This window comes from Phaethon lepturus, unplaced genomic scaffold, assembly GCF_000687285.1.
Source record: "Phaethon lepturus isolate BGI_N335 unplaced genomic scaffold, ASM68728v1 scaffold45324, whole genome shotgun sequence".
Lineage (NCBI taxonomy): Eukaryota > Metazoa > Chordata > Aves > Phaethontiformes > Phaethontidae > Phaethon > Phaethon lepturus.
In genome coordinates this window covers 2,544-14,460 of record NW_010533352.1, presented here as the reverse complement: position 1 = coordinate 14,460, position 11,917 = coordinate 2,544, and the positions used below count along the sequence as shown (strand labels likewise).

Sequence of the window (11,917 nt, the reverse complement as noted above, 5' to 3'; positions counted from 1 at the left end):
CCGGCTGAACAAGAAATACCTTCTGGTACAGGAGAAAAAGCAGCAATAAGAATAAAAATTCCCAAGAGGTTTCTGCAGTAGCATCAAGAACGGCATTATTTTATAATAACAAGAACTTTTATTTTCACAATTCTAATGATGACAATGGGCTTCACATAATTCTAGCATACTGGATATTTTTTGCCTTCTGTGACAAATTTTTCACAAATACTGTTTTGTGTATTTAGAGCATCCACAGACAGATTTAACCTTAGTTAGGTTGGATTCAAGAGATGTGAAGCAAATATATGGTCAGTTGGTGGAGGAAAGTGGCATTAGCTCCTTGAAAAAAGCATAGCAGAAGATTGCCAAAAAAACCCCAAACCGAAAACCCTACTAAGTTCAGCTGCTGCATTGCTGGATGTTTTATCATCGCCTGAGAGAGAAAATGTGCATTTTGAATACCCAGAATCAGAAAATATTAATGGATGTTGCTAGTGCCTTGTCTCCTAAGGCAAAGGCGTCTATTTCCCAATCATATTAGTTTATATGGAACCTGGTTTACAGAACAGGCATCTTAAAATGATCCTGAAGATTTTGAAGTATTTACATGGACATTAAGAGAGAGACAGAGGAATTCAATCAAGTTATGGTAGTAGCTTCATTTGATTAAATTAATTGAAAAACACATCTGTCTTTCCTGTGCAACCATGAATTTGTAAAAACCAACTTTATTATAGTTACAGTTTGTTTATCAAAATTCCATTTAAGTTCCCTACATCTCTTCCTTTTTTGTTTTTTGAAAATACATTTTTAGTTTACTAATATGTATCCATCTGTAGATAGTCTGTAGAACACACCTTAATCTTTTATTTTACAATGGCTTTAAACTGTAATATTTACTGTTAAGGCCCATTTTTTCAGCAGCTGCATTTTTACAGTAAAAGTGTCCATGGATCTATGTTGTAATCTTATAGTTAGAGCATCTGAAATGCTCTAATCTGCTTTTGTATCCTGAAAACACTTGGACCTCAGTACATACAAAATTTCCAGAATGTTGCACAGAATTTAAAGAGAAGAGAAGAGATAACGTACTTAGGTTACCAACTGACTGATTGCTAGCCATCCTGTAACTTTCATTGCATTGAATTATTTCTTCAGACAGTCATCTTCAGAAACATGGTTTTCTGGAGAAAGAAGGAAATCTGGTAAAGTTTATTCAGTTGCATTTAAGATTTGTAGAGTATTTATGAATACTGCACATTATCTTACTCTGTGATCTTAAGATTTTGCGCTGGCAGTATTTTTTTTTCTTAAGACATCCCAAGAAGGGTGGAAGAGGCATAGTCTGTGACTAACACAAGAACTCAAGTGACTTTGAAGGACAGCTCCATTATTATTCCCAGGCCTGTTCTTTTTGAAAGTATAATAAATGACAAATACATAAATTATTTAATGATTGAAGGGATTTTAACTGAGTAAGTTAACTTCATTTTTTGTCTTTGAGTCAGGGATGTTTTTTAGTAGAAAGTAGTGCCACAAAAAAAAACCCCAAAAAATCCAAACAAGATGAAGCAGCAGTGAAAAACAAATGAAAAGGAGGCTCATAGCCATTTAAATAGTCAATATTATATTGATATAGTAATCATTCCATACAGTCTTCATGGGGCACCAAACAGGATGAGGATAATGGTGAAAATTACTTCGAAAAAAATGCAGTGAACTAAAGATAATTAACAGTATAAGAACTATCACGGAAGATGTTACACAGTGTGAAGACTGAGAATGGAAAAAGGAGCTGTTGATATCTAGCTGATCAAATGCTGCATTTCTTTTTTACAGGAAAAACTTAACAACTTTGATTTTTCTTTACTGACGGTTTTAGTTGAACACAGAACCGAAGGAGTTTTAATGTGCCTTATTATGAGTGATTTATAGCATCTGTGCTGGCCTGTATTCAAGAAAAGTTAATATGTTCTTTTTATACTTCTGAAGAGCCTGAAGGAACAATGTTGCTAGAAGAAAATGTTATGTGATTTCTGTGGCCGTTTTTAGGAGCAGGAGTATAGAAACAAGGTACAGGTCTACTCACAGGCTTTCCTGACAAGGGCAGGCTCAAAGGCACAGTTCTGTAACTCAAGGATTATCAGGCAGTAGATCTGTAGGTAATTCAAATGGGAAAATATACTGTACTCAAACAGAAGAGATCAGTCCCAAGTGCCTCTTAAATCAGTAGCTGCACGTAGGCTTGACAAAAATATTTGTTTGTTGCATAATTTGTAGTGCAAGCCACTGTATTGGTTGATGTCCCACTCATCAAAGTAGCTGAAAGCAGGTCAGTAAAGTGGTTTCATAATAGTTTGCAATGGTTAATTGTGGGTTGAGATAAAGTCGATGCAAATGATACTGCTTACAGATCTACTTGGAGTTAGATTCAGTTCGATGTAGTGGCACGGCAAGGTAAGCATGTGTTACCAGAGCATGTCAAGAGGTGGGTAGGATCTTTACACACAAGGGTGATGTTGTACAGCATGTTTGTGGATCATTTTTGTGTACGTACTTCCTTTCTGAAGATAGATTTAATACATTACTTAGGATCAGGACTGAGCAGTGTAAACAAGAAAGCAGTGGCTTTTTTGTTTTGTTGGGTTTGTTTTGTTTTGGGTGTAGTTAGCAGGTACCTGTTGGACTCAGCATTCAGGATAATATGCCTTTGCATTTTGAAAACGTATTTATTTCTGAGTACATGATGATTTTTGCTTAAACTGTTGTTACTTACTTGCTAGAAGGGGTAAATATTTCATATTTATGGTATAAGCATTGCGTGCTGTATATTCTTTTGGCGTTGAGGTTGAACAGCAGTGCTTTATTGTATTCACTTTCATTTTGCCCTGCCTACATCCCCACTCTTTACAACAGAACCCAGGTCTCTGAGACAAGCTGGGATCAATTTCCTCTCTTCTGCTACCCATTCTTTTTACTTTTCACTATCAGTAGGTCTGTTTCTTATTTCTAATAAATGTATCTTATGACTACTGTGCATTTTTAGTTAAAGGGGTTAAAAATGCCAATTGTAGTCTACCCTGAGATAAATGTAGATATTATTGTACCAGTGTCAGCCTAATTTTGTCTTCAAAAGTGATTTTTGTTCTGTTTCTTAATTTGCTATAGACATGCTAGACATTTCAAATTTCAATTGAATTAGTGTTGTGCTATAAAATAATTCAAATGTTGTTGCCCAAGTTCTGTTGTTTACTTTAGTGAAAATATTATCTATTCCAATGAACTAGTTTGGATTTACACTGGTGTAACATGAACGAACTTGGCCATTGCTCTGTTCTGTACGAGTAATTAATTGTGTGTATGTCTGATGTAGGTGTGTAAAAGGGGATCAGAGGAAAATGTTATAGTAGCTGCTAGAGGTTGCTTTCTGTCTTCTAATCCTAATGTACTGCACCTTTAATTTTTCCCTTTGTTTTATTGTGTTTTGTACTCATGGTTGATTTTTTAATTTTTATTTAATTATTTATTTATTACTCTGGACAGTTTTATTTTTCTTTACCTGTTACTTCCTTTTTAACCTATCTTTACTTTTCCTGTCATCTGATAATTCTGAATTGTTTGTCTGTATATAGCTATAGACATAGATGCCACTGGCTTAGATGCAGAAGAAAATGATATTCCAGCAAACCATCGCTCCCCCAAACCCAGTGCAAACAGTGTAACATCACCCCACTCCAAAGAGAAAAGAATGCCCTTCTTTAAGAAGGTAACACCGACTTCCAAGCTCCCATCTGTCCACCTGCTCACCTGCACTGCGTCACATTTCTAGTCCTGTTAACTGTCTGCGTCCTTTGACAAGCCAGTAACATGCATGCTTTGTTGTTCTTTGTTTCTTTTCCATGCTGCTGTAGCTAAGCAGAAGCAGAAATCGGTAAGTTCGTATTGACATTACCTGTGTTTATCCTGCCACTGGCATCATTAGCATTATTACCCCAGATGAACAATGCAGCTATTCTAGGATTAAGGAAGAAATGTCTTGAGCTGGTAGTGGATTCAGTACGAGAAAACAAACGCTCCCAAGTTCAGTGCGTCTGTGAAACTCTGCTACAGTACTTGTCCTTTTTGATGGAATAATAGGACACACTTAGAAGGCCTTCTAAAAGAGAAATTTATTTCTAACAAATCCATATAATGCACCTCTCTAGTGCATGCTTATTCTTTCTATCTCTGTCCATCTCGAGTTGGGTTTTTTCCTTATAACTCAGTCTGTTGAAGTTGTTACTGGGATCTAATCAGATACTCAGTTTGTACTTAGAAAAGAAATAGTCAAAACCGTTGTATTTTTAATTTAGTCAGTATTTAAATTTCTAATTCACTAGGTGCAAAATTTGCAGGTGAACAAGACCAGTGGAAAATGGCAGGCTTGTTTTGATGGTTTACTTCGAGTTTTTCCTGTTGTCATGTATAAATTGTCAGGCAAATGTTCTTGCCACCAATCAGTCAAACTTTCTTACTATCTCAGCTATTGGAAATGGTACTGGTGGTTCCCAGGAGAGCTAATGTCTCTCCATAGATAACCCAGATAACTACACAGTTATGCAGTTGGCATTCTGTTACAGCAAACTGCAACACATTTCTAGGATCTTCGCTGGAATAAGTTATCAAGACATTAGGGAGCAGACAAACTATGCAGTGAAATACCATATTTCTACTTTTTTGCTTTTAAATCTTAGCCTTCATAGCTCTTCCTCATTTGTTTTTAACCACTCACTTAAATCTGCAGGTAACAACAGACTGTTATAGTGCTTATAAACAGTGCCAAGTGACACTGTTGCCATTGCTGAGAGTGGATGCTCTCATGTTTAGTAAATAAAACTTTTTTCCCTCTCTCTCTCTCTTTTCTTCTTGAACTCTTTTAAATAATACTGGATCCTTCTCATTTCCAAAGTCACCAGTATTTGCCTCAGTAGGTTCTAAGTACCGTGTCATTCACAGCCCTCTACGGAAATCAACAGCAGTTTCTTGCTTCTGAGTAAATTCATATTTAATCATATTTACAACCAAGTATAAATGCTAAGGAAGAATAATACATCTTGACAAGTATTGGACGTTATCTGCATACGCATCTTTTGAAGATGCAGCTTCCAGATGAACCACACTGGACCTGGATGGTGGCTAGTCCCATCTCTCTCTTCATTCTGTGGTGCCTCTTTTCTTCCGTATCGGAACCGTTACTGGTTATCATGGTTTTTGTAATACTGACATTTACAGTAGATACTGGATGGGCATCCCAAACTAATCATGCATAGTCAAACCACTGAGCAAAAGCCGTATGGTCAGAACTATGCTAGTTTTTATTCCAAGTTCATATTTGAACTTGAATTTGCAAGTGAAAGCTGTATAGCTCAGTGCCAGTCCCTTGGAAAATATTAAATTCTCTAATGCTATATTACTTTAATGCTGCCATTAGATAACTTTTACTCAGTTTTCTGCTGATAGCTTCATTATTTCAAGCTGTGATCAGAGAAAAAAAAAAGCATGTTTTGACAGAACAGATTTTTAAAATACCCCATATTCCATCAAATAAGGTAACGTCTGTGCTTTCCCCAATTTTCAATAGCTGGTTGACTTCTAGCATGAATACCTTTGGTTGAGTCAGCCACATTAAGACAAAGATCTGCTACACCAGGACACACATGCTATAAACACTTACACATCTGTAATGAATTTTTCTTAGGATCTGTCCCTAAGAGATCTATCAGATTATTAGTAATATTAGCAAGAACAGTGGAGGGCTGCATTTTGACACTGGCACAGCATAATTGCAGGGTTTGAAATGTTTTGAGTCAGATTCTGCATTGTGTAAAATAAATTCATCGCACATGCTTATGATGCCTTGGGCACTAGTATTCATTCTTACGTTACTAATTATCTGGTGAAGCTACAGGTAACAAAAAATAAGACAAATTAAATTGAAAAACATTCACAAAAATGTTTTCCATGTTTTAGACTGCTTTAGACTGCTGCTTGTGTAGCATTTTGTGCTGTCACTGTATTAATGTCTGTCTTTGTGTTTTTGTGTTTTGGAATGTATACATTTATTTTAATGTTATTGTGAAACACCTTGGGATACATTGAGTAGTGAAACAACAAAAAATGACTGTATTCTGTGATCTTGACTGATGTATTTGTACTATGTAGGCATTTGAAAAATAGATCTAGCATACCTTTTTCCATATCACCCACACGTTCCTGGGTTTGGATTTCAATCATTTTTTCCCTAAGACAAAGATAAACTACATCCTCCCTTACAGACAAAAAACTCTTTCTGATAAGATTCATTCTTGGTGATATATATCGAATATCCATTTATTAAAGAAAAAAAAAACAGTTTATTTTGTTTATATTTTATTTTGAAAACAATACAAAAGTTTTTGAAATCTTTGGAAGCGGGCAGTCTTTTTACCTTTGTATATTAAAATATTTTTATAAATTGTACACGATACATCAGTAAGTAGTTTGGTGAATATTGTACTAACAGAATCCATTCTTGGGTAGTGACAGGAACTTCCCAAAGTGGAAGAATTGCTATCCCAAGTTCTGTTTATGAAAATTTTCTATAAATACTAACTTGATCAGTCATTATTTTGATTTCATCTGCAAGTGAATTGGGGATGCAGATGTGGAAGTCAGACGATGAGTGCTCCCATGGGAATTTCCAGTGGTGTCACAATGTTTTGCTGAGCAGTGGGCAGATCTGAACATAAGAAGAGATGTGTTATGCTTCCCCTTCCCTTCTTGTTTTATTTTTCTCCTTCATAATTTGCCTACATAATATTTTGGTGGGAAACAAAGGTGTCACAGCTCTAGAGTCAGTTATTTCAAATCATTAACTGTTAGAAATAACCTTTTCAGTTAACCAGTTAGGAATTATGGAGTGGGACGTGTGAATGTCTCCAGAATAAGTTTTGTAGCTATTCAGAGCAAATAGGAAAACAGCGAGAAAATAAAAAGTCAGAGAAAAACTTTATCAAAAGAAATCCCTGAACCTGTTACGTCCTTACCTTGTACTACCAATTTCTGGGAAAAGTTAATGAATCCATGATTCTTGTGTTGGTGACATCACTGGAAATTCAGAGTTCCTAATGTGTAACACTTTCTCTAGGTGCTGTGTTGCTGAAAGCTTTTTCTGTTTTGCAGACAGAGCACATCCCTCCCTATGATGTAGTGCCTTCTATGCGACCAGTAGTTTTAGTGGGGCCTTCTCTGAAGGGATACGAGGTAAGTGATTGTTGTGAATCCTTTTATTTTGCCAGAAACATTGTGCTCCATTTGTGTTTGAATGTTCAAAGGTAGTTAAACTGAATAACATAATTTATATCATAGATAAAAACATAGGCAGTTTTTACTTCTACCAGATACCTGCTTAACCTGTATTTTATTTCATATCAGAATTCAGATTAAGAATAAATTACTTACATTCCAATCATATTGTTCAGATACAAGTTTTACTGTCAGCTTTCTTACATATTACTATTAGCGTCAAGTATGAGTTTCCAGTGTGATTATTAATTTGTTGTTTGTTTGCTTCTAGGTAACAGATATGATGCAAAAAGCATTATTTGATTTTTTAAAACATAGATTCGAAGGGCGGTAAGTACTTTGCAATCCAAGTCTACCTGAGTTCACGTCCTGTTTAGGTACTACTGGGTTTTTAAGAAATAATGACATCTTCGGCAAAATATGTGTAGGAAATGAGGAATGGCAGCTAATTCCTTGTTCAGTGGACTATAGTGCTTCCTTAGCAGAGCACGCTAAGGCTGTATTGCAGTGCAAAGTATGCAGGAGTGTGTATTTGTTCAGGGTGGAAAAAAGGATGTCTTCTTGTTCATGACTGACATTCATACTCCAGATTGCTAGATATTTATCTACAGATTTAATAAACGTGTACTATTAAAAAAATCTTACATTTAAGTATTTTTAAGTGATATCTGATCAATGCTTCCTGGGTTCTATACAAGCTGATGAGGGCCACCGTTCCACCTCAGCTGTAGCTGCTTACAGTGGCATCTAACTTGGAAGGAGTGATAACGAGATTCAGACTATCTAATATATGTGATTGTCAAACTCATGATCTCTCAAGCTGGGAGCTGGGTTTGACAGTAGTGTGAGACTCTATAATGGGAAGCCTCCAAAGGACTGCTGGGGGGATGTCAGTACCCCACCTTGCTGAAGTACGGTCACCTTTGGGAGCAGACAGGCTGCACATCGCTGGGTTTTAATCTGAGTGGTCCCCCACAGCGTATTCGGCAAGGTCCGATCTGATTTGTGTTTGAGCCTCCAGGCATTACTGCAGTACCAATATCAGATGATAATCCATCTCTAAAAGCAGTGGCATGTTGTGTGGTTCAGACATTACGGACCCATGGAGCAGAGACTTCAGGTGGATTCTCCACATGTGATTATATTGCTACTGGATCGGGCCACAGATCAGTGTGTGCTAGTGGGTTGACATTTGGGGGGAGGAATTGAGAAAACGGGAAGGTCTTGATATAGTATCTGTAACTTCAGTGGATGTTCTGTGTACCTTGGAAGCAGGCAGAGCAATAACACTATTCTATGTGTCCTGGTGCTGTCAAACTTTCAAGAGGAAGCATGAAGTTTTCTGTCAATAGCTTCAGCTCTTTAATATACCAGACATAGTGGTTTAAGCTGTTGGATTTTCTCAGTCAGAATGGTGATGTTGAGACCTAACTGCTTGGTAGTCCTTTATATTATGGAGGGTTGTCAAATCTTGGACAGGTACCTACAGAACTGGAAGTTAACCAAATAGTGAGTGTTGCAAGCAGAAAAAAAGTTGTTGCATCTTTGTGTCTTAATGTATTTTAGAGCGTATCTAATTTTCAGTTGTAGATCAGTTGTGGCAAGGTGAATCCACAAATACTCTCAATGCAATTGATACCTATAGTAGCAGATTTGAAGCATCACGAACTTCAGTAGCAATCTGAATTGGTACTCAAGGTCCTCAACAGATGGGTACAGGAGGTTCTTAGATTCATGCTGCTGCTTTCACTGCCACTCTGCTGTCAAGCTGTCACCACTCCTGTTGCAATTGTTTCGCTATATGAACATATATACCCTTTATTTCGAGAGCAGACTTGTTCTTCCTGGTGTTACATATCTCAAAAGACATTAAAATTATCTTGACAAGGTGTTAAAAGATCTTAAAATGAAAAAGAGCATTTTCAGACTGATAAATCTAGCTTTGTTCAATATACCATAATTGCATTTGAAAAAGGGAAAAATTATTTTCTATTGCATGTAGGAAGGCAGACTGCCAGGAAAGAAAAAAAAAACATACCAAAGAAAACCCCCCCAAAAAACTAGCCAAAACCAAAAAGCTGTAAACATTTGTAGTGTCCATCAATTAGCAAGTAAAGATAACTTGAGTGCCGCAAATTACATGTTGAATTTCATTTTAAGGCGAATGGCATTATCTGTGAGGAGCTGTGCCAGACATCAGAATCTTTGGTTAAGTTTTTAGCTTAAGTTAAATCATGCCTAAATTTTCAAAATGATGTTACTAATCAGCATTATGCAAATAATTCTGTTTTTCTGTATTAACTTCTGGCTTTTTGACATTTTATAGGGTTTTAGATAAATACATACACACTGGGAAAATGACCTATTTGGTTACAGTTCAGATGAAGAGCATCTGACTGTGCGTGTTGCTAGAGAGGAGCCCTCCCTCTTCTTAGCAAATCCATTTCCTCCTTTTAAATTGCAAGTAAAATCATACAAGGAAGAACAAGGGAATATCATCAGTCTGATTTAACTCTCAGCACTGGAAAAATGTGACCCCTAAACCTCATTAGACCAGAGAGTTTGAAAGGGAATTTATCCAAAGGCTGCGTTTTGACCCTGTAAAGCAAAACAAACTTAGTTAACTGTTTTCCTAGGAAGAAGAATATGCAGAAGGTTATATAGCAGGTCAGTGCAAACAACTGGAAGTAGCCACTTCGTTCTTGGCTCATCTTTTCTCATAAACACAAAACTGAGCCTGCCAGCTACTCAGCCCTGAGTTTTCATTTGCTTGCTTCTTTGTGTTGCAGTCCACATTTTTGGGTGGCCAGCATATTGCTGGATCTTTCTGGAAAATTATAGGTAACTCTAGCACTCTGTTAAAAAATGTATGCTAGTAAACTGAACAACAAAAATAAGAATTATATAGCTGTACTAGTTGCTCTGCTAAGCCTTACCTTTACCTGTTAACTCTGCATATCCCTGTATGTCTTACAGATATGGTTAAAGCAAGCCAAGTTGTCGTTCAGTACATTTTAACAAATTAGTAGGGAAAGGAGAAACCAGCGTATTCATACGAGGGATACTGGTGCAAAGTCTAGCCACATCAGGCCTGGAGCCCCCAGGGAAGTCTCGTCCTCGGCGGCACGTCTCTGACCTCCTCCTGCCTCCCTCTCCTCAGCCATGTGTAGCTTTGGAGTCAGTGGTCACACCGCATTTGGGTGCTGTGCAGAAAGGGGGGATGTCTTATCAATAGTTCTTGTAACAGTATTAAATAAAAGTTTCTTCTGTGTTCACATTGTGCAAAGCAAACTGTGCTGCTGAGAACTTGATTTCCTGTAGTCTTAGACATCTTCTGGTGTTAAACAAGTCTGTTTTTCTCCCTTCATCCCTGCAAGATAAATAACATTCTGTTCTATTTTACTGTATTTTATTTTTGCAGTATATCAATTACACGAGTCACAGCAGACATCTCGCTAGCCAAACGCTCAGTATTAAACAACCCCAGTAAGCATGCGATAATAGAGCGATCTAACACGAGATCAAGCCTAGGTAAGTGCCTATAATGATGCTATCTACAAATTGGCTGTAAAGTATACTACTCTCAATTCATATCTGTAAGCTAAAAATAGCCTTCTCTCTGCTGTGAGAAAATGACGATTCCCATAATTCAGAAATCCTGGCACTAGAAATCATTTTTAAATCACTACAAGATAAACTTCACGTAGTGCTGATTTTGGTTTATCCTGCTTGTGTTCAGTTTTTGTGTTTTGCTGTTCGCCTCAGTGGGGAGAAATAGCCATCCATTGAAGAGATGTTCTTCTGGTTAAGTAGAAGTTATGGTTCCAGAATACTGGAAATTTTATGGATATTATTGAAATTATGCATTATCTTTGATAAGTTTGCTAGTAGTGATAGCTACTGATACTAGACCTGAAAAAAATTATTGAAGTACGCATTTTCTGAATGTAATATCAGTTTAAACAAATGCTGACATTCGTACAAAAAAATTAAGGATGGAATAGGGGAGACGTTTTAAAAAAACTATATGCCTAGTTTCTTAGCGTACATACCTGTCATCTTACATGAGTCTTTTTGTACTGAAGCTAGTCCAGTTGTATAAGTAATTAGACATTGATTAGCCAGCAAGAAAAACAAGCTTAGCTGGGAAGGTGTAACTAAATGTCACCATCTACAGTACAGGTGGGTACACTGGAGCTTGTCATCCCAAGGTGTCCTTAAACAGGAAAAGGTGGTCACTTTGGAGCCTGAGCTCATGTGGACTGACCTCAGCCTTTCCTCTAGCACGAGGTGTGTTACGAGACTCTGCTGCCACAGCTGGCTCATTCCCTGTGGAGGGACACCTGGAGGTAGCCGAGATGAATCCCACCAGGAGTCTACGTACTCACGTTAGGGCACTCAGCTGGCCTACGGGACAGCCAAGTTCAAGTCCCTGCTCAAACACAGAAAAGGAGGAACCTGAATTCACATGCCCTAGATCACAAGGTGAATGCTCCAGCCAAGTCTCTGTCTTTACGAGGCTGCAGGCTTCTCTTAGTAGCCTTTGAGAGAGCCTGGTTTCCCCTGAACACAGCATGTATCTTGAAATCGTGTAAAATTTGTGGAAAAGAGT

At 37.3% G+C, this 11,917-nt stretch overlaps 1 protein-coding gene across 1 annotated transcript in view; it reads left to right on the top strand.

Annotated features, from left to right (window-relative positions):
• LOC104619317 (voltage-dependent L-type calcium channel subunit beta-2-like) overlaps positions 1-10,836 on the top strand; it is a gene marked incomplete at both ends in the record, with an annotated part of 19,552 nt that extends 8,716 nt beyond the window's left edge. The window contains 4 exons of the mRNA XM_010285151.1: positions 3,615-3,748; positions 7,183-7,263; positions 7,577-7,635; positions 10,727-10,836. Coding sequence (XP_010283453.1) covers positions 3,615-3,748; positions 7,183-7,263; positions 7,577-7,635; positions 10,727-10,836 — 384 coding nt within the window. The remainder of the gene's footprint in view (positions 1-3,614; positions 3,749-7,182; positions 7,264-7,576; positions 7,636-10,726) is intronic.
• Positions 10,837-11,917: the final 1,081 nt, after the last annotated feature.